Source organism: Cyanistes caeruleus, chromosome 1 (assembly GCF_971803275.1).
Source record: "Cyanistes caeruleus chromosome 1, bCyaCae1.hap1.1, whole genome shotgun sequence".
NCBI classification, from domain to species: Eukaryota; Metazoa; Chordata; class Aves; order Passeriformes; family Paridae; genus Cyanistes; species Cyanistes caeruleus.
The window spans coordinates 51,554,871-51,577,671 of NC_141701.1; the positions used below are offsets into that span (position 1 = coordinate 51,554,871).

General features: G+C 35.7%; 1 protein-coding gene across 2 annotated transcripts in view; it reads left to right on the forward strand.

Annotated features, from left to right (window-relative positions):
- Window positions 1-22,801, forward strand: part of ANKRD12 (ankyrin repeat domain 12) — a 59,376-nt gene that overhangs the window by 17,398 nt on the left and 19,177 nt on the right. Inside the window, exons 2-7 of one of the 2 annotated variants that reach the window (XM_086892033.1) lie at window positions 2,297-2,434; window positions 8,733-8,880; window positions 16,236-16,382; window positions 17,374-17,574; window positions 20,787-20,929; window positions 22,088-22,235. In XM_086892033.1, the coding sequence (XP_086748159.1) occupies window positions 2,348-2,434; window positions 8,733-8,880; window positions 16,236-16,382; window positions 17,374-17,574; window positions 20,787-20,929; window positions 22,088-22,235 (874 nt within the window). In that variant the 5' untranslated portion in view covers window positions 2,297-2,347. The remainder of the gene's footprint in view (window positions 1-2,296; window positions 2,435-8,732; window positions 8,881-16,235; window positions 16,383-17,373; window positions 17,575-20,786; window positions 20,930-22,087; window positions 22,236-22,801) is intronic. The other variant, XM_086892042.1, reaches the window with a different exon arrangement.

The window sequence follows — 22,801 nt, forward strand, 5'->3', positions numbered from 1 at the left end:
TGTTTTTGTTCTACCATTTTAATTAATAAACTGTTGCTGTCCAGGTAAGACATGCAGGGAGGCTGGGCCTTTTGTGAAGAGCAACTCATGTCCAGTTCATGTGGTTTAGCCCCTGCTGGTGAGGCAAATGAGATCAAGAGAGTCAAGTCTAAGCTAATAAATTTTACTAAGATCATGAAGTTTGGCTTCTTGCTGTCATACACCAGGGAATGGCATATGAAACCAGGAAAGGAAGAGAAGCAAAGCAGGAAGGGAGGTAGTTTCAGGGAGCCAGGTATCAGTAAAAAAGGAAGGAAAGGAAACAGCAGCATATGCAATGAGAAGTATTCTGATTAAAATAATAAAGAAAACTTTGACATGTTGCTTTTTTTTTAAAGTACTTATAATCATGATATATAATAGGAATTGTTAAAATGAAACTTACAGGGGATTTGAGAGGCTAAATAAGCAAAAGCAGATTTATGACTTGTCACTTTTTAAACCCATGGAAACAGATATTTGCTACTATGGTAGTATATTATGTTTGGTCTAATCAGCACAGTAGTATTCTGTGGAGATAGTAACTTGTTGCTTCTTTTAGGATTAAGGAAAGTGTTTTATAAATTACAGGAAACTCAGGATAGTGTTTCTTTCTCTTTTTTGAACCAATAAACATCTTTTATTCCTGCAGCTGTTATAAAAAGCGACTAAAAACAAAAGGCTGATAACAGTATACTTTGATTTTCATTAAAATTGAACAAGTACTCTCTATCACTAGGGCTGAATAAATCCTGTTAACACAACATAAATTAAGGGAATATACTAATGTTTCTTTTGTCTTAGGTAAGAGTAGAACAATATGAGTTTCACAATATTGTATCAAGTATTGTAGTGGAGACGAGATTCTGGTTATAGAATGTGAGATTGTTTCTAATTAATCTCTTCCTGTTTTTTTATAAGCTTGTGGTTAGTGTTAAAAAAACCCCAACAAAACAAAAAAAAAGCCTCCTCAGGTGTAGGGGGAAGGGAGGAAAACAGCAGACCTTAGTGCAACATTTCCTATTTCTCTGTCTCAAGGTTTTAGCTTTTTGAACTTTTCTTCCCCTCCTATTCTGGAAGATTAAGAAAGTAGTGTGTTATATTGTTGTATACAACAGTATTAATCTCAGACAAATATGCAAATTTTCCATAGTTTAAGCCTTGTGGGGGATGGATGCGTGGGTGGGATGTAGAAATTTGTTTGAATATCAACGTCTCATATGTCAGGTGTAGTGTTCAAAATGGTCTCAAAGTCATTGCACCAGATTTATTGTCAGCTAACTGTGTCAAACCAAAATAGTGGCCAAGGTCCTAAAACAGCAACACATTCTGTACATGATAATCTCAAAATCTTAATGATATGCAACAATAGAAGTGTTGCGCCTGAAATGATGGCGTGGTCAAGTCATAAAATTACAACTCATAAGATCATGATCACATAAATACTTGTAACAAAGTACATCGACTCAAAAACACCCATAAAAGGTCACCAGCTCTAAAATGCTCTCAAATGCAGTTTTGCCTTTTGTGTGACCTTTCCTCTCAGCCATTTGTGCAAAAAGGGTGGTGCTGCCTTCTGTGGAAGAGGCAAGTCGGACCTCTTCCATTATGTGAATCTGTAATTGCACTCATTTGGTATACCTTGGAGATGAAACACTACACAGCTCTTGGAGCTTTATAATGATATATATCTGTCTCTAGTGGTGCTTATGTGATTGATTTGATAGACAGTGGAAATTAAGGTTTCTAGTTCCGGGTTTAAGCTTTAGAAGATATTTCTTGTAACAGGCATCTCTTGATCCAAGAGAAAGCATAATAAACCACAAGACTTGACTTTCTTTCCGTACTCCTTTGAATATATAATATTTCACTTTCCCAGGCTAGGAAACTTAATTTCTTTCCCCAGTGTTGCTAGCAATCTTGTTCATTTTTCTAAGCCTTAGGACATTAAACACAAAGTGAGATATTGAACCTGTGAACCTATTAGAATAGCCAGAAATGTTCAGTCTTCCAAAAGGTAAGCTAGAGGGATGAGGCAGTTTAGCAGCTGACTTGGTGTTTTTTTCATGACACTGTCCCCAGCAACAGCTGTGTTAGACCTTGTGGGGTTTTGCCCCAAGGCTTGAGCTGCACGTGAGAAAGATGCTTGAAGCCAGGTGTCGTTATTAGTCATCTTTTTTGGGGTACTGTTCAGCTCTGCTACCATCTGCAGCAACATTTGTCCTGAAATGACACTGCAGTGTGTATATTTATGTAATGTTGTTTGTTTGTTTTTCAGACACAGGATGAACCCACTGATACAAGATACAGCTAGCTAAACAGCTATAAAATGCCCAAATTTGGGTCTACAAAAACAGTTCAAGTTGAAAATTCTGACAGCAATAGCACCATGGTGGAAAAAACTACTGCCAGAAAGGTAAAAATTATATTAATGCCCATTTAATTTCAGTAAAATGAATCATATTTCATTATTTTTGTTGCTGTAAAAATATGAATCTATCTTCTCATATCTTCAATATTGAGAAAAGCTATACATTTTTGCATTGATTTAACTGTAAGTTAAACTGTGGGACAGAATTCTACTTTTATTGTAACTTGCAAGTTAATTTAAAAAGAAGCTGGATGCTTTGGTTTTATTGAATGTAAGGTAGTATGCAGTCTCCTTATCTTAGTTAATATGAAGTCTTCATATACTCACAAGAACAACAATCTGTATTTCATTTTATTTTACAGTGTATTAATCTCTGTAACAAACACACAAAACATTTGTGAAGGCCTGTGACAGAGCACAGGCCAAAGAAAAACATCGGTTTCCGGTATTTCTTTATAACACAGTTAATTGTTCCTTTTGTGAGAGGCTTACAAGCCAAATGCTGCACAAAGCTTAAGAGTAGCTCCTGTACAAGGGCTTTCATCTAAATATTGTACAGTCCATTTTTGAGTGATGGAGAATGAAGGAATATGGGAAATTCAGTCATGCTGAAGGGTGGTTTGTTGTTTATAAATGTGAAGTATCCCGTGATTTTCAGTGTTCTGGAGACAAATTTCAAATCACCCAGTTCTCCAGTTTGTCTGCCTAGTACACTTGTGCAATAGACCACAGGTTTATCTGTGCTGCTAATGAATAACAAGCTGGAATAATACTCTGCATTGAGAATGATGAGTAACATGTGTATTGCCCTAAGGAGAGAGAACCTGTTTGTTTCCCAACAATGTTTAGAACTGTTTTCTCTAGAAAAGGTGTGTGTGTGTGTGTGTGGTCATGCTTACTCTTTTGTTGAAATCTGTATTCTTTGCATGAAAGACCATTTGATGAATGGATAAAAGACAGGAAGAGGTTAAAAAACAGGAAGAGATTAGAAGATTCAGCATATACATCAGATGTAACTTTCTGCCTTCCAAAAACATTCATAGAAACCTTTAGACCTTTTAGTCTCGTTCTAGTTTGTTTCATTGGTCCCAGTAAAGTGAGGCAAAGGTAATTCTTTCTGCTCACCCTGATGAACTACTTAGATAAGAAGAGGAAGATAACACAGTAAAATGGGGAAAGGAAATTGGCTTACTAGTAAGGGGATGAAATAATATTGGTCTGTTTTTTTCCTATTTATTCTGGTCATTGTTTGGGATATGGTCAAGTTAATTGAAGTGTCATTCAGTAATTTAAGGGAAGAGTAGGGAGTGGAAGTTTCACAAAGGCTGTGAATATGGAATCCCAGTGATGGACTGAGATTAGGTTGATACCAAAAAGTAAGCTGATAAAACTGCTTGCACTGTTCTAGCCAGTGTTGCTCACTGTCCACCCTGATACAGTGTGCAGCTTGAGATTAAAATAATGTATGGTTTGGATTTGCATTGTATGATATAAAGCAATGTATAATATAAGTTCCTAAATAAAATGAAGAATTACTATTATTATTAATGGAGAGTATAAGTGTTACAGTTAATGTTTCTGTTGTCAGGTTTTTAGCATAATAAATAGAGCTGTCATATTTTGAGAAGAACTGAATGCATGGTTATGTTAAACAGTCACTTGAACTGTCACATACCTGTTCTGTAACACATGGACAATTTTCAGAAGTGTTCAGCGGGCCTTTGACTAGTCTGCACCCTTCAGAGTGCATTAGAAAAGATAAATTAGAAAAATACTGCCACAATGTCATCATTTAGATTCAGCCAAGAAAATTATTCAATAGGCTAAGAGTAAAGTGTGAGTTTGAACAACACAAAGTCATGAAGGCAAATCTATACTACATACACAAATATAGAACTCTGAAATAAAGACTGACCAGGCCAAATCAACAGTGATAATTTTCATGAAATATCTTTAAAAGGTAGTGGAAATACCTGTAAAGCAAATAAGGATTTTTCTCAGTGCATAAGCATTTGGAGCCATGAATTTAAAAGTAATAATTCTTAAAGCATAAGAAGTATGAAAAATGTTAAGAGATTCGTTAGCTAATGTAATTGATGTTAGGAAGTGCTAAGACATAGTGTGAAATAATGTTCATAAAAACACTGCCTCTTAGAAGTGAACAGCAATGCTAAGGAATACCACTCCACAAAAAAAATCCTCGTTCTTCACAAAATAAAAATTTTAATGACCTAAATGGCATAAGACTATTCCAATGGTTAACATAAGATAAAAGGATTGCAGGATTTTATTTCAGTTTCATAGTTTTTATACTGTTTAGCTAGTTCTGATTGTGCACTCTTAGCTGCTGACAGAGAAATGTAATGAAGTTACTGTTGTTGTTATTACTAGACATAATCTTTCAAATTTTTTCAGAAATTAATGCTTATTATGCAGCTGTAACAACCAATGAGGAGCTGTGTGAATCAGCTGTGTCTTCTCAGAACTCAAAAAAAAACCCATTAGAATTAACATTGCGGTTAATGAGCTGAGTTCATATCATGTATGCATTAGTGTACATGTATTTTTATTTCAGTTGCTCTTCTGGTAAGCATAAAAACATACTGCAAGAGCATACAGCAGCTAGACCATCTAATGTTTGCATGAGATATTTTGTAAACATAGAAACATGATGAAATTTTAGTTTATCTGAATTTATACTTTATATGGCCAAACTCAGGAGGTAAACCGTGGATATGTCATCCAAAGGAGAAACACATTTCGAGTTTGTAAGAATTAATTCTCTACTTGAAAGATTCCAGCAACAGTGCCCAAAACTGTTTAATACCATACAGAACATGCTTGAGTATGTAATTATCTTTGATAGGCAGAAAAAGAATGCTTGTTCTCCCAGGGCTTAGTACATCTGCTAGATTATATGGCTCTCTGTTGTCTCCTTTTGTGTCTTGTCATTGATTGTAGCAGTACCAGACAATAGAGCTGGAATGGGATATCAAGAAATTGTCCAGACTGCTGTTTGTTGGCCTTCTGAGACAGTTCCTGTTGAGCAGATTAAAAATGTGTTCCTCATCACAGCACACTAGTATGGTTTTGTTGACAAGGAAAATTCTTCCTTGTTACTACATTCTCCAGTGAGGCATGCATTAAACATTGAGACATGAAGATCCAGTTCATCCATTTGCCCCAGAGTAGAATAAGCCATACTCAATTCCTGACAGATGTTTGCCAGACCTTTTCTTTAAAGGCTTGCCTGATGGAAATTCTTGTCTCCTTGGGCAGTTTATTCTGATACTTAATTATGCTGACTGGCATAGAGTTTGATACTTAGTAAAAGGATAAATAACCTTTGCTAGTCTCCTGTTTCAGTCTAAAGCCATTAAATGTTCTCTAGCTGTAGTGGACATGGAAAGTATGTAATGCTTTTCACTTTGCAGCCGTGGTTTAGTTTTCTGAACATCAGCATGTCTTCAGTGTTTTATCTGATTAGCAGTTTTCACTTTAAATTAATTAACCTCTTTCAAAAGTCCACAGGACTTTACAGGCTATTTTATAAAAAATGTCAGCTTCATTTTAGGTTGTTTCCATAAGTCACATTAAAGTAATGCAACAGACCTGTTGATGCTGAGTTTTGATCCTTGCCTTGGACTCTGAAAAAGAGATGTCCATGCTGTTGCAGTGACCAGGAGCAATTGGAACAGTGAATGCTCAATATTTAAAATGGAATGCCTGGTCTAACCTGCAGGGTTTCTACTTCTTCCTAATTCTACTTCCTTTGCTTGAAGTTGAATCCAGGATGCCATTAAGAGTCTTCTATCTATTAACACAGCATTTTGTGATTGTACAGTTAATTATTTTTATCAGTTTGTAGGGCCTTGGTTTTATCCTGGCTTTTCCTGTTTTGTTTTGTATTAAGACTGCTTTCCAAATCAGTCAGTCATTTTACATTCTCCTTGCCAGGGTTCTTTGCTTCTCCCTGTCTTTCAGTTGTGATGATGTCTGCATATCTGATTGTATCTCTATTTCAGCATTGTCTCTGAAAATAATAAATAGCATCAACTCTGTACAGCCTTCTCAAAACCCTGTTCATTGCATCTTTTGGATTGGAAAATCCCCTGTTGAGTGCTTATTTCCACAGTAGCTAAGGAAAAAAATAGTCCTCTTTTTTTCACTTTCTGTATATTCTATGTATAGCCTTTTTTTTTTTTCTAATGTGTTTTTATTTGGCTGAAAGTATGCATTTTGAACTCTCTCCTCCTAATTAGGTTATCAGAGAAGTAATTTCCAGTCATTTAAGAACTAGTGCATCAGTCATAATATTAAACATAATACATATAAGCAATTTAAGAATAAATGTAAAGCTAACAAATTACTTAAGCAGCTTGTGCCTCTTTGTGAGCACCTGATGTATTTGACTGAGTGCCCCCAAAAAAGGAATTATTTTTAAAGATTACCAGCTGCAAGAAGTTGTGGGTTGTTTTCTTTTCCAACAGAACAAGTTGAAACCAATGTTTTCTGTTTAGGAATTTTAAATAATTTTACTTCATCCTTTCTATTGCATATTGCCTAACATAAAACAATATTCTAGAGAAAAAAAGAAAATTTTAATGCCACTTCATCATATTGTGGGAAATTCACATACACAGATAAGAGAAATAATTGGATTGTTTGAAACAAGGGATGAGAAGGCTCTTGGTGAGGTTGGTCTCAAGTGGGAAACTTCTGTGTGTGGTGGAAGAGATGGGAAGAGGTTTAATGGAGTTTGCATCTGCTCTTGCTAACTTAGAGATGCATTTGGAAATGATGACTTGTGTTAGATGGATTAACTTCTTTCATAACTAACACCACAGACACTGTATGTTCTAGGGGACAAGGAGAGTCTTAAGGGATTTTAGTTTTTAGATTTTCTTGTTCTATCATGTAAAAAAAAATAAGGGGAGAGGGTATCATATCCTTTGGGGTTTTGAAGGAGGGTTAGCTTTGGTTTTGGTGTGTGGTTTTTATTCTGCTTTTTGTTTAAGAATTTTGGTTTTTTGGGTTTCTAAACTTGGAGTGAAGAAGATAGATGTTCTCTGAGGGCAGCAACCTTTATATCTCAGGAATTCTGTTGACACAGATTATTGCCTTCTTTGTCATTTCCCTTGTGCAGATATTTGTCTTCTGAAGGTTGTAGGTTTGTTTACAGGTTCTTTTTCTAGTCACTTCTGCCTTTGCAGAGTATTGCAGTTTGGCAACATTTTAAACTCAGCATGTCAAATGATATCTTCCTACCTGAGTTTGGCTTTTTCTTTTTTTTAAAAAAAAAGTAAAGATGCCTTTGAGAAAAGTACTTTTACTTGAAGTTATTTTCAGTTTTCCTTCAATCAGAATAAATCTTCATAAGTACCAAGGACCAGCCTTTTTGTTTTCAGTGATTGGCAAGGAGGTGTATGTTCTTTTCTGCCTTTAGGAAGTTAATCTATTAGTAATTTCATCTGATCTTGGGTTAAGAATGGTATAAAGATGCGGAGTTGTGCTAGCTGACAGAGTGGATAATGTGTTTCTGCACATTATTTCTGTATTGAACAGAAAACAAGTCTCTGCATTGCATCCTTGATTGGTAGGCTAAGATGCCAGGGTTTCCAGAGGGTTCTCTCAAGCAGTCATTACATTACCCTGGTATCTTTTTCATTCTTTCCTCCTATATTAATGAAGTAATCAAGTACAAGTTAAAAGTGGGCCTGTTTAGGTTTTTCTCTGTTAATTTGAAATACAATTTATAAGCCAAAATCTCTAGATTTATACAACTGAAGAATTTGAGTAGCTTGTACTGTTTTTTTAAATTTGATTATCAGCTTAAAAAGTTTCTTCATAGATTTTTCTCAAATGAAACATTACACTATTATGTTCAAATAGAAAGGGAGTTCTGTATTGATGGATTACAGGGTGGGAGTGGAGGCAGGGGAGGGTAATTAGAGGGTTTTTTGGGGTTTTACAGTTCACAGTCTGAATTGTAGTGGGGACTTTCAATGTGCTTTTAATGGGATTGTTGTGGTCAGGGAAGGAAATTGGGGTGGTCATCAAGACTTGGCAAATTCTTTTCAGTTTGTGTTGTTCCTTTGCTAATTAATTAAGCCTGTCATAGTGAACAGCATTTCTTCAGTGATGTATCTTAAAGTAGAAATAACATAGAAGTTAGTAATTTTAAAAAGAAATGACAAATGATTATTTTGTTTATTCAGAAAATTTTGTAATACACATACACAGGGACATACATTCTCACATATCAGTCTTTTCAGTCTGTATACATTATAAAATTACCCTGCTTTATGCAAAAATTACTTAGTATACTTTTTATTTATATTAGAGCAAGGACAAGATTGCATCCTACAGCAAAACTCCAAAAGTGGATAGGAGTGATGTGGGAAAGGAGATGAAAGAAAAGTCTTCCATGAAACGTAAACTTCCTTTTACTATTAGTCCATCCAGAAATGAAGATCGCAATTCAGACACAGGTAGAACCTTTTTATTTCCTTAACTAATTATTTGTTGGTAAAATACATCCTAACTTAATTAATTGTATATTATGTTTTTACTTTGATTTTTTTTCTCTTTAAAAAGAATACTAAGTATAAAAGTTGCTTGCTTGCTTGCTTCTGATTGTTGCATCTCAGTCTGATAGGCTTTCATCCTGTCATTAGCCATGGCCAACATGCCACCATAGCTGATCTATATTCCCTAGTTGTTTCCTAACCTCATTCTTTTCTTCTGTTTCAGTAACAAATCTTTCTTTGTATTGTCATCTCTAGATGTCCATTTGTTTAAACGAGTAAACAGATGAAAAACCATGTGAATGCCTTGATTTGAGATACAGCTGTCAGCCTTTCGTAACCTTTTTTGGGGAGGAAGATAGGATAGATGGGTAGATGTACTGTCCTTCATAGAAAAGGTTGCTAAGGTGACAGAGGTAACTAAACTGGTGTGGAGAGCACACTTTGTTTTCAGTTTGAGTTCCTGTGATCTGTACCTTTTCTGCAGAGGCTAAGTTCTTCCCAGCTTAAGCTTATCTATATTAGAACTGATTTCAAGGCTTCAAACCGCCATTCTTAACTCAGTTCTTTCCAAATCAAAATGGAGGGAGCTGGATACATTCCAAGAGGTACACTTATCTCTGGGTTTAGGTAATTCATTGTCTGTGTCATTGTGCAGTAATAGTTCGGTTGGTAACCAGGCTCCATGGCCAGCAGAACACATTAAAATTCCCCAGATTTTACAAAGGCTCAGTGCTACAGCTTTTTATACATTGCTTATTGTGCATTTGACTGTTTTCATGACCAGGTAGTTCCATTAATATGCTTAGATTTAGATGCAAGGTAGAAGTGTATGCCTCAGTTTGTGTTTAATTTTTGTTCAGGATTGACTTCATGCAGAAGATTCAGCTCCTTGATATTACATACATATTTTTATTACTGTAAAGAGACTGTAGTATGAAATCCATATCTGAAATAGTCACATTACAAAACAGTGCTCTTGGCTTTAGTTCTGCTTCCAGTGGTTTTACAACATTCTTGAGTCTTACACTATTCATGATACCATTTGATTCTGAAAAGACCATGTCTAAATTAGAAGCATGCTCCCAGCACCTGCTTTATTAATTTTTTTGCTTGATATTAGACCATAACTGTTTTTCCATAATGGAATTAAATGCATTTAGATGTAGTATTTAGTATTTATCAAAAGTTTTCTCTGTGTAAAATCTTTTGTCATGTCTCCCCACCCCCATCAACCTTAAATAAGTCATTGTCCCAATCATCTTGTAAAGTAGCAGAACTTTTTGTGTGGTTTTTTTGCTATAGCATCTGTTGTTGCTGTTGCCACAAACAAGATTGATTACTTCAGATACTAAAACATGCACAACAAGACAATGTTCACACTACAAAATTTTTTTTTGTCCCAAGTTATAGCAGGAAGGTGAAATAGTTCAAATAGGGGCAAGAAATATTTAACATGAAAGTAGAAGGCAAGTGGCTCTTGACTATGGTAGCAAACATCACATCTTGGTGAACATTTCATTTCTGCTTAGGTAAGGAGGTTAGAGCAACTGCCCTTTTGCAGGTGGGAAAATTGGTACATAAATTATTCCAGAAACTTTAGAGCAGGAGCAATACTAGGATGAAAAAACTGTTCCTGTAATGCAGATTCTGTGCCTAACCAATTAGATTAGACTGTTGGGAATTAGACACTTACACTTGTGCCAGGTTTGTCACTGACATGGATTAGGACTGACATCAGTGATCATGAAATGCAGTGCTGCTTCTGGCACAAACTTGGCATTTTACATGGAAAAGATTTGCTCTCACTGAGCTAAACTGTTACCTCTGACAGAAGTGTCTCCCTGATAGCTCTGTACAGAGAATGATGAATGTTGAGAAGAAAGTAAGTTTTTGGAAATGAGAGTGTAATCGGACATGGGGAAAAAGAAAAAGTAATGAAATCTTCTTAACAGCTTAGAGGTCTTTAAAAATAAATTTGAGTTGAAAAATCCCCCAAAATGTAAAAGCATCTGGAAGTACTTAAAAAAAACCAACTTTAATAGTTTAATAGATATTTTATCCCCAGGATATATTATAGGGTCACTAGCTGATTGTAGGATTGTACGAACTCCATGATATTTGGATTTCATCCTGTTTAGGTATGTAAATGAGTCAAAGAATCGGGATATCTAATTTTTAGAACTTTATATTATTAGAGCTTTCCTGGTTCTAGCTCCAGGGTCTTCCATAAACTAAAATTTTGTCTTTTTTTTTTTACTGTGTTGTATGAAAGTTGCTCCTTTGTTCCTTTTTCTGGTGGGCTTTTTTTTTGTTTGTTTGTTTCAGGTATTGTCTAAATATTGCAAGTGATAATGAACATGGACAGTCAAAATGAATGTTGACTTAACACCAAAATGATTTGGGTTTTTTTTCATTTGATTTCTGGAACACTATACACAGAGTACATTTTACACCCAGTCAGTTTTGGCAAGATTGAAACCAAACAGCATTTGTAGAGTACTGTAAGAGTCTAGAACAAATACAGCCCGCCTCTTTATCTAAATTTAAACTTTTTTTTTCCTTAAGAAAATGCTGCGATAAATTTGTATTCAGTATTTTAAGATTGAGCCTTTTAGTTACTTTCTTAATAATTTAATACCCATGAAGATTGCATGGAGTTGTGTAAAGGCAGCTCCTGCAGTGCCAGTTGAGATGTTTGCAGAAGCTGCAAAGTCTGCATGGGTCTGAAAGATAATGTGAGTCCCAGGAGAGCTGTGGCCTTCTGAAGAGGCCCCTGGGAACAGGACACACCTGGAAGGACACTCTGTCCCTTTCTTTATCAGCAGCATCCTGTTGTGTTTCTTCCATTGTGCAGGGCTGTGACACTCCCCTGGCTGTGGTGGCTTCCCAAAACTGAGGGCTTTGTTGTGACATCCCCATTCTTGGTCAGAGCAACCACAGAAAAATAATGTAATGTACACATCCTGCAGGCAAATTTATTTATGCTGCAGTATAGCTTCAGCCTGTTTTTAAGGAAACCTTAGGGAGGAGTCTGCACACAAGTTTGATTGAGACTGCTGGATTGGATGGTCGAAGCAGAATTATTTTTCATATCTTTAAAAATAAATCCTCTGATTTATTTTTAAATATAAATATTTTTTTATTTTTTTATGTTTTCTAGATTTACCATTTATAGCAGGATCTCGGTTTTGTTTTCTGACTCCTTCCATTTCAGTCTTCAAAGTAGTCCAAACATGTCTCCTAATCCAAAACCATAATTTGATTGAAAAGCCATCAATTATTTAGACTATTTAAATAGAGTTACTTAAATTGTCTTAGTTAAGTAATCTGTTTAGTTTTAAGTAGCCTCTGATGTGCTTATTGGAATAAGAACAATAGACAAGTGTTGATTTTGCAGAGGTCAGGTTTGTTTGTTTTTTCCACCTTACTAGTCTGAAGAGAGAAATTTGAAATTTTCATAATAATTAAACATAACTGCAGATCCTAAAAATCTTTTCATTGTAAAGAGAGTCTTGTTACACAGTTGACTATTCAGGAACAACGAGTTAAAATTACACTGAATGTGGTAATTTCTTGATCTTTCTTGGAAATTATGTTTTCTAGATTTACCATTTATAGCAGGATCTCGGTTTTGTTTTCTGACTCCTTCCATTTCAGTCTTCAAAGTAGTCCAAACATGGCCTACTTCATACTTCTTTTAGCGCTTAGTTGACATCCAGAAGAGCAAAACTGACCTCTTCATGTTGCAGGGTTACATCACAGTTACAATTCCTGTGCTTGTGCTTTCTGTAGTTACAGAGGTTAGTGGGGGTCTTGAAGAGAATGTTCACACACTGCTTGCTGGGTTTGGGCTTATTGTTCAGCTATACAAAGTTTATTTAACTGTTGTTTGGGCTACAGGCAGGAAAGTGGAGGTAGTTTTGTGTGTTCATTTCATTAAATGAATATGTCATAAACTTGATTAATTATGTATCATGATAGTACCTTGAAATCTCTACATTGTTAAATGCACTGTGGGGTCTCTGCATCTCATTCTAAGCTTTCTCTTTCCCTGACAGTAGGAAACACAGGCAGTTGTGATGTGTTTCTCTTGGAAATAACTTGAGTCAGGTTGCAATGATGATGCAGAGCTAAGTAAACTTTGTCTCTGAACTTCATCATCTGCAGAGTTGGTCTTGACCTAGCAATGAACATATTATTCTTTGGTTGTACATCATTCAATCCTATGACTTCGTAACATTCATTTCAAGCAGTTAATATTTTAATTTTGCATGGTCCTATTTTTTGATCCTCTTATTCTTTATGATTTGGACTACAATGGGCGTCTTCTACATGAAAGCAGACTATCATGAGCCCTGAAGTTTAAATTTGGGGTTTTTTTAATTGCTTAATTTCCTTTATCAGCTGAGGTGATTATTTTACCAAATGAAATACTCTGTTAGTATGGCATGATTTGTTTTGAGAAATCTGCATATTACATTACATAATAATTTAGTTTTCCAAAACATTAAAAATTACATGAATGGGTATTTATATCCAGTTGGAAAAAAAAGCAAGCAAAAAGCCAGATACATTATTGGTTGCCTTGGGACAAAATCTGTCATGCATAAATTATCCTAAAATAATCACCAGTGTCTCTGATGTTCCTCCTGCCCATACATTTTAAGTAATGTGAGTTGATTTTATTGAGCTCTTTTACACATAAGTGCTCAGATGCTCCTGAATTCCTGTTTGACATAATTTGACTATTTTGAAATAATTTTAAGTGTTCAGTGAAAAGCTGGTGTTGCCAAAGGAAAATCTTAAAGATATCTTTTCCAGGGGGATTTGGCTGTGTATTATGGAGTGTATTTAATGAAGGTGATTGAACATGAAGCCACTTGAAGAGTTCAAGTTTGTTGGTTTTTTTTTAATAAGAAGTGAAAAAATCTCTTATGTTCTATTTTGAACCCTTATGTTCATTTCTAACTGCTGGTTGAGTTTAATAGTCAATTTTATATCTTAAATTCTACCTGAATGTAATATCTTAAACTTAATCTGTTCCTTTATTAGGGAAGTTATTACTGTTCAAATTGTAGAAACATCAAGTTCACAGTGGTGAAAAGTTTTCTGTCGCCTTAAGACAAAGAATAGCTAAAAAGTTGAAGTTCCTAATTTTTTGATGTATAAAACTTCCTATTTTGTATGCTGTGCCCTACTCACTTTCTCCTGTTTTTTGTTTTGGTTTTATTTTTCTGTCTTATTTTTGTTTTGTTTTCTTGTGGGGGTTTTTGTTTTGGTTTTCTGTTCGTTTTGGTTTTTTTGCTTTCTTCCACCCCTCTTGTCAGACCAGATCATATCCATGAGATCTTTGGGGGGATTATCAGGTGCATGTGCTATAATCTTGAGACTTTTTTAGGTTTGTTGTTGATCATATTGATTTTTGTTTACTGAACTGTTTAGATTTACTGAAAACATATATGAAGTCTAATAACAGTTTTAATAAAATTGTGTCTCTTTGAGCAAAGTGCATAATTGCAATATAACTTGGTGAGAACAATTGTGTTCTTATTTGTTGCTTTTAATTGGTAAGATGTAGAAATGCTTTGCAAACACTGTGTTAATAAAGTGTAATAGAAGAATAATTTACCTCACCACTGAAATGCAGCACGGAACATGAGGCAGGAATAAATTGTGCTGATTTAAAAAAAAAAGGCAAAACCCAAAAAACTCAGACAACCCCAGTATATAAAAGAGAGTTAAACCTAGATAATCAAAAACTTTATTTCATTTATTTTGATATATTATTTTATCAAGCTGCAAATAGCTATAAAATAGTAAGGAATAATTCAGAATGGAAAATGAATGTGTTTTTCAAGGAAAGAATCATGAGTAGTAAATAGCATATGCTAAGAAATAGCTGATTATGCTGGTCAATCTGAAATGTGTTATTTGGATGGAAGTACTAAATAAGTCAGTAAAGAGTATGCTGTACATTATCTTTGCAGAGAGAACAGCATGCTTCCTGTTGAAAGTTGAAAGTACAGTTTTATTGTAAAGGGTTTTTCTTATTTTCCTGTGTAGATTTTTTTAACAGTAGGGCACAACACAAATAATGTTGATTTGTTTTTGTAGATATTTAAGACTATGAGTTGCCTGCAGTTGAGGAAAAAAAAAAAACATCCTTTGATTCTGTAAAAGGGATCTTGTTTCCTTTTTAAACATGATGGATAAATTTATAGAGGTTTTTAAAATACGTACATGGGTCTGTAGCTTTCCATTCTTAAATACTCTTGCAGGCTATTGTTCAGCCTGTAAAATTGTGTATTTCTTATGGGTCAGTATGGAATTCAAGTTAAGAACTGTTGATGCACCTTCCTGTGCCTCAAGAGCATTGCATTACTAAAACTTGTGTCTGTAATGTGGCCTAGAAAATGAGATTTAGAGAAGGCTAGGAAGGCAGAAAATGAGTTGAGAGGAAACACACAGAACAAGAAAGAAGGCAGAATTGTGGAAAGTGAAAAGATAACTAGGAACTGTAAAGGGACTTGAACTTCTAATTTTTACCTCTTTGCAGAAGGCCAGTGAAGTTTTTCTCAGTGGAATCCTCTGTTTTAAGGTTTTCTTCTTCTGCAGATGACAGGGTTTCTTGGTTTTGGTAGGAGTTTTGTTTTGTTTTTGATGTGTTTACTCAGATGTGTAATTTTAGCTCCTGGTTTAAAACTCGGAGATGAAATATTAAACAGCTTCAGTAAATATTGATAAAAGGAGAGAAGTTATGTATATAAAATAGCTGTATGTTTTTGAAGGATATGAATTATGGAGAAGAAATAGCTTTAAGATGAAATAACAGGATGAGTTTGAGAGAAACAATCTTTTAACCAATTACTTAGCAGATACCAATATTAAATAGTCATCTTCTAATTTTTAACATGTTGTCTTGAGAGAAGTAGAAGAGAGCATAGTCTCAGATCTGTATTCAGTGTTGAAAGCTGACCAGCTGAAATTACAGAAATTTTAAGTTCCTGACTTTAATCTCTGAGTATTAAAGTTGTGACATACACAGCATTCCTTCTATGAAGCAGGTTTTTCAACTGTTAGAATTTTTTTGTAATCCTGCTTACAGCTTTAAGTGCTTTATCTCAGTAGCTTATTATCCTAATATGATTAGAACAGGTAACCAACACAATGCAAATGCAGTAAGTTAGAGGTGTAATTCCTGTTTTTTCATACCTGCCACTAATCACAAGTTTACAGACCTTAAGAGGATGGTTTTATTTTTAGAAAAATACACTGATGGAACTGCAGTTTGAGTCTTGACGTGTTCCTATTTCTAGAGAAGGAAGGTCCGGAGAAAAAGAAAATGAAGAAGGATGCTGGGAATAAGAAATCAGCACCCGTTAGCATTCTTTTTGGTTACCCTCTGTCAGAGCGCAAACAGATGGCACTTCTCATGCAGATGACAGCAAGAGACAACAGTCCAGGTGATCTTACAGAGTTAATAGTTTTCTCCCTCCTGCCTGTTAAATTCTGTCCCAGTCAGAATATTCGGAACAGTGATGTTTTCCAACGATCTTTGATTTTTTTCACATATTTTAAATCATTTGTACTTCTGCTAAAATTTATTTCACATGGATGATTAATCTGGTGAAAAATTTTTGAACTTCTGTATGTATGTGTAAAGCCTTGCACTGTGATAGCTGTAAAACTTGAAAATTTAATTCTTCCTTTGTTTATTTTTGCCTCTCAGTCACTGATCTTATGGATTATTTAAAGCCTGAAATACTTTTTAAATTATTTATTTTTTTATTTAAGCTTAACTGTTATCTCGTCTCACTTTGGAGTGGGATTTTAATTTAGGAGGAAATGGGACCATTTCCTTCTGATTTAATGGGAGAAGGGAGACATCTTATTTTTAATTCAACATTTCAAACTGACCTTGGTCCAGCTGCATTTAAAAGAATCTTTGCATTATATATATGTTCTACAGGTGTAAAGTTTTTACAGAATTGCTGTTTAAAAGCAAATGGCTGGGTTTCCTTAGGAATTGTACAGTCCACCCAGCTGTGGTACAGCTGAGGATTTGTATGTAGTACAATACAGACTGTAATTCCTTAAACTGGCACCCCACTACATAAAAATACAGTGGAATTTTGCTTAAGGAAGGGAACCAGGGTACATACTGATCTGCGTGATCTCACCTTGTTTGGATTCAGGAGAATTTATATCAGAGTATGTGAACCTTGTAGTTTGGAGAGACTTCATCTGTCCTAGAAACTTGCTTAAAATAGTAAGAAATTGCAAAATGTCCTTTTTCACATTAAAAATCAGCATTGTGCTGACATGCATGAAAGGTGAAATATCTTTTATTTAAATATAATTATTAACTGGTCATTGTAATCTTTGATGGCAAGACAGTCTTTTTACTTCACCTCGCTTTAGTTAACAGTGACAATTTAAAAACTTGTTTTGTAGATTCCACCTTAAATCATTCCTTACAAACAACACCAACACAAAAGAAAACTCCAACCTCTTCTTCAAGACAAAAAGACAAAGTTAACAAGAGAAATGAACGAGGGGAAACTCCTCTACATATGGCAGCCATTCGAGGGGATGTTAAACAGGTCAAGGAGCTAATCAGATTGGGTGCAAATGTAAATGTTAAAGATTTTGCAGGTAAGTTAATATGAGTACTCTTAACTGTATGAATTAAAAGTAACACTGAAGTTGTTAACAGAGGTTTCCTTTTGGTTCATGTTGTATGCAAATGAAAAAATATAAGTTCGTAGAAATTCCCAAAATAGTTTTTCATTTCCAGTGGTAGTACTGGGATGCTACAGCACCTAGTGTATTATTAGAACAGTGTTTTAATACCTAGAGGTTTCAGTTGTCTCCAGGGCCTTTGCACGGTAGGTATTTGCAGAAATCTGTGCACACTTGCTGAACTTGGTAGGATTATGCTGGGCAGAGCGTAATGGTGAGACCGTGGGCTATGTGAGGAGATACAAAGTTTACTAATGGTGGAGGTGGTGATGCTGTGATGTGCACTGTCTCCACTGGGACAGCTGATATGCACCAAGGCAGATGAGAGTGGTATGGTTGCAGTTGTCATCTAGTCCTGCTGGATTAATGACAGCTTTGATATGTCAGCATTTGCTGTGATTTAAACAATGATTGATGAACTTTATTATGTTGTAACATATACAGTATTTTTAGGTTTATGGGTTTTGGTTTGTGGGTCTGAATTACATTCTCAGTGTAAATGGTTGAGAAGAGTTGAGGTAGCAGGCCACTGTGGGAGAAACTAAAAACTATATAGCACAATTAGTTGTAGGCTCAAACTTGATATCAAGAGAAGATATTAATGAGATGAACTGAAATCTTAACTTTGGGTAAGAAATAGATTGGTAATTTCTTGGTTTGAAGAGGGTAGTTGAATTTGTATTTGAGCATGAAGCTGCCCAGGACTGGCATGTAGAGGAAGAGAAGAAGACAAGCAGAAGTAGAACACTGAGATCTTCAAAGAAGTTGGGAGGGGAGATGAGAAGAACTTGTTGACAAGAGCAATTTTAGAAAAGGTGTGGGAGGTTCAGGGGAAGACAGGCCCATAGAAATCACTGGCAGAATAATAGAAACACTTGAAGAAGACATGTAGTGGGTTGACCTTGGCAGGCTGCCAGACACCCACCTAGCTGCTCTCTCACTTCCCTTCCTCAACAAGGTGTGGGGGGAAAATAAGATTAAAAAAAAGCCCTTGTGGGTCATGTTAAAGACCATTTAATAGGAATAGCAAAAGCTGCATGTGCAGGCAAAGGAAGAAGAGGATTTATTTACTACTTCCCATCATCAGGCAAATGTTCAGTCCCTTCCCAGGAAGCAGGGTCTCAGCAGGTGTAACAGATGCTTGAAAAGACAAATGCTGTTATGTACAAACTATCCTCCTTCCTTCTCCTTTCAATGAGCTTTTATTGCATGACATCCTGTGGTATGGAATACACATTTGGGTTGGCTGTCCTGGCTATGTCCCTCCCAAACTCTTGTGCAGGAGGAGGGAGAGAAAACCATGACACTTTACAGTCCCTGTTCAGCAGTAGCCAAAACAGCAGCATGCTGTGAGTACTGGTGTAGCCCCAAATGCATTGTACATTACTGTATGGGTTGCTTTGTAGGAAGTTAACTTCGCAGCTTCATCCCTAGGGCAGACACTTAATTTTGAAGGCAGATGAAAGGAAAAGGACAATGGCTGAGAGCTGGTTCTGAGAATCAGTTGGAAACAAGTTGTTGGAGACTTCATTCAAAATTTTGGAGGAGGTATTTGGGATCAAGTGAGATTTTTTTTATTGGTAAACCGAAGTGAGAAGCAGAGATGGCTGAACTTCAAAATACTGTGCAGAGGGGGAGATCAAGAAGAGGGGGAGGATTGAAGCAGTGAGTCATGAGTGGAGAAAAGTAGGAATTTAGGATGCAGTGTAGTTTAGAGAATTAGAGGTCTTTTAGCTAAGGATTTGGCAGAACTAAAGGAGCAGAAAATGAATTAGTAATGGAGGAAGTAACCCTGCTTATGGGATATCTGCCAGAATGATACTGCCATGTGAGAACAAGAGTAAAGGAAACAGATTTTGACAACAAGCCAGCACTAGAGTTGGCAGGCTGGACATTGTGAAAGGATGGAAAAGCAAAGCAATACAACATGGAGAAAAATAATTTATGGAGATAATTAATACAGAGAATAAAAGACAGGGATCAGAAGGCTGGGAGCAGAAGAGTGTTATCATGTTGGATGAATGTGAAAAGGGCAAATGGCAAGAAAATCGAAAGAAGGAGGTAGTAGCCAGACAGTGCTGGAAGTGAGTAACCCAAGTGATGACTGAAGAAGAAATTTAGTGTATGAAGAACAGAAAGAAAGTGTTTTGCTTTAGAATAACTTAGAAGATCTTCTCTTTTTTCCCTTTTCCTTTTTTTTTTTCTTTTTTTTTTTTTTATAGCTTTTTTTAAAATTTAAATGAGTGGCAGCTTGGAAGTTGAAAGATGAAAGTGAGAAATCCCATTACTGAAGGATTAGATAAGTTAGAGGTTTCTTGAACCTCCACTTCATAGATGTACAGGACTGCTACTGATTAGACACAGAGTTCACATGATTAAACTCTTCTTCCGGCTATGCTGGAAACAGAAGTTGAATGCCTCCCCAGAATTGGGCTTTGAGAAGGCATCAACAGCAGTTCATCAGCTATGAAGTGGAAGTCATCAAGTTGGGGACAGGAAATTGAGATAAGGAATATAGCATGTGTGGGTTGTCATCTTCAATTGACATTCTACTACAGAAAATAAGTGCAGAAATCAAAATTTCAAAAAACTACTCGTGTTCTGGGAAATATCAGAATAAGTTCTCTGTCATTATTTGTTAATAGCTTATTATCTAGCCTCTAGTATTGTTAATGATTACTGGTACATGTTCAGTAACTCTAAAGAAGCACTGGCTATGGTAATTTGCCGTGCTTACTGTTTCCAATAGTGTGGTTTTCAAATGGTTTCTATATATTATAATATTATTTATATATACACCTAACAAATACACCTAACAAGTTCAAATGTTTACTAGTCAAAGATTCTCTAACATGTTTAGCCTGGGGATTTTGTGCCAGATTTTGTCTTTTGCTATTTGATTTGTGATTCCAGTCTTCAGTTTAATCTCAGAAAAACTTGGAATTTGATGTGAGGTTTAAAGTTCATAAAGCAGTGTTGTTCATCAGGTGGATGGCGTTCTGTTCTGCCAAGTACTGTCTATGAGAGTGTGTTTCAAAATATTTGGAGGCAATAGAGATCTATAGCACAGGAATAAAAAAACAGCTCTTTGATCTTGGTCTTAAACCTACCATTCTTCACTCTAGGCTGGACACCACTGCATGAAGCTTGTAATGTTGGTTACTATGATGTTGCTAAAGTTCTGATAGCAGCAGGAGCAGATGTGAACACGCAGGGCTTGGATGATGATACTCCACTTCATGATTCTGCTAGTAGTGGACATAGAAACGTGAGTGTTCTGGGAGAGTGGGAGGGGGATAAATAAGTGGTTTGAAGTGCTGAAGCTTCAGAACAAATCTGAACTGTCCTCATTGCAGTCATATGGTCTTGTAGTTCTGCTTCGGCTGTTTTGGGAGCATCTTAAAGTTGTTTTGATTGTCTTTGTTTCATCTGACCTCTATTGCCAGATATTTTCTACCAGTACCAGTTTTCTTAAATATTTAAAAGTTTCACCTTTACTTTCTTAGTAAATAAGTACTTAAGTGAATTTTTTGAGAAACTTTTACTGTATAGAATTCTCCAAAGAAAAATGTCTCCTAACAGTATACTGTGGATTTGTGTATGTTATACATACATGTTTATAAATATTTAAAGCTATTTAGCCTGTATTTATTTTTAAATACTATTTATGGCACTGAAATAGAGAATTGTTGTATATATATTCTTATTATTTTTTATTTTACCAATCATCACGTAGTGGAGAAGATAAATGGAGCTCTGTACTTTACATCATTGTCTGCTGAATTTCCACGTTCTTTACACATAGAGGGGAGAAAAAGTAATTAATACTGGGCATTGTGCTGAAAATGCAGTAGCCTTGGTATCTCTGTAATGCTAACAAATTGTTGCCCTTGATGATGGACAAGTTGATGATTTTGATTTATTACATGCAGTTGTGGGTGGGAGTAGTTTGTTCTTCCAGTAAGATATTTCGATCTCTCTCAGGGCTTTTTGTAACTGCTGGGGAAACCAATAGGTACTGCAACTTGTAAAATTTTATCTGTTCCCTATTTAAGTGTAATAAAATTTGGAGCAAGAGGAATACAGAGCCTGGTAGGTGGGGAACCAGATAAGTTGTGTGAAGAAATGCTAGAACAGCAAGAACAAAAGGCCCCTGTTTCTTTTTTTTTAAAATGATGCTGTGTCTGTGTAACAGAGAGCAGCTGTCTCTGGTCTTCCCCTTCACTTCCTTTATGGAGCAGACTATGTATATACTACCTGAACTTTGCATTTTACTTGCTGAAGTTTTGCCTTCCAGTCTCAGTATCATAGATAGGACTTAGGATTGCATATCATGTTACTCACAGCTTGTGTGCAACAGGGATTTTTATGCTGGTCAAGTAACATGCTGTGGATAACCTAAAAGTTAATTTATTTAATGCTACAGATTGTGAAGCTGTTGCTTCGACACGGTGGAAATCCATTTCAAGCCAATAAGCATGGGGAAAGACCTGTTGATGTTGCTGAAACTGAAGAATTGGAAATGCTGTTGAAAAGAGAGGTGCCCATCTCTGATGATGAGGACAGTTGCTCAGGTAAAAGTAGCTATTTAATTGCATACTTAAATGCATCATTTCACCTAAGGTTAGGTGGCCTTAATCTTTTGCATAGTGTTAGCTATTAAGACTTGCTGCAGGTAATAATTGAGATTGCTTAAGTAGTCTTCCACTTTTATTTTTAGAGGTAGTTTGTTAAGTTTTTCAATTGAATTGTCTGAAATGTGTTTTCTGATTTATTTTTCCTTTTACTTTTCTCTCTGTCTCTACTAAGCCATTCTCGCTTTGCAAATCAACTCTATATCATAATGGCGGTTTTATGAAAGAAAGATACAGAGGAAAACACCATATTTATTATGATACAGTGTGTTTTCTGAGATGGTTTGTTTCATGGTGAAAAATATCCCCAAAGTCACTTCCTTGCCACCTTTAGTAGATGAATCAGGAGTCAGTGTTTCATGTGGGTGTAACTTAGTTACTCAGTGTAGAAAAGTTCCTGCCTGTGGGGAACTACTGGTTTCTGTGGGCAACCAGATAGGTAACTTGATGAAGTGGAGGCAGTAATTCTTGGTCCCTCCTGTGTTCCTGCAGATTGAGGAGTATGT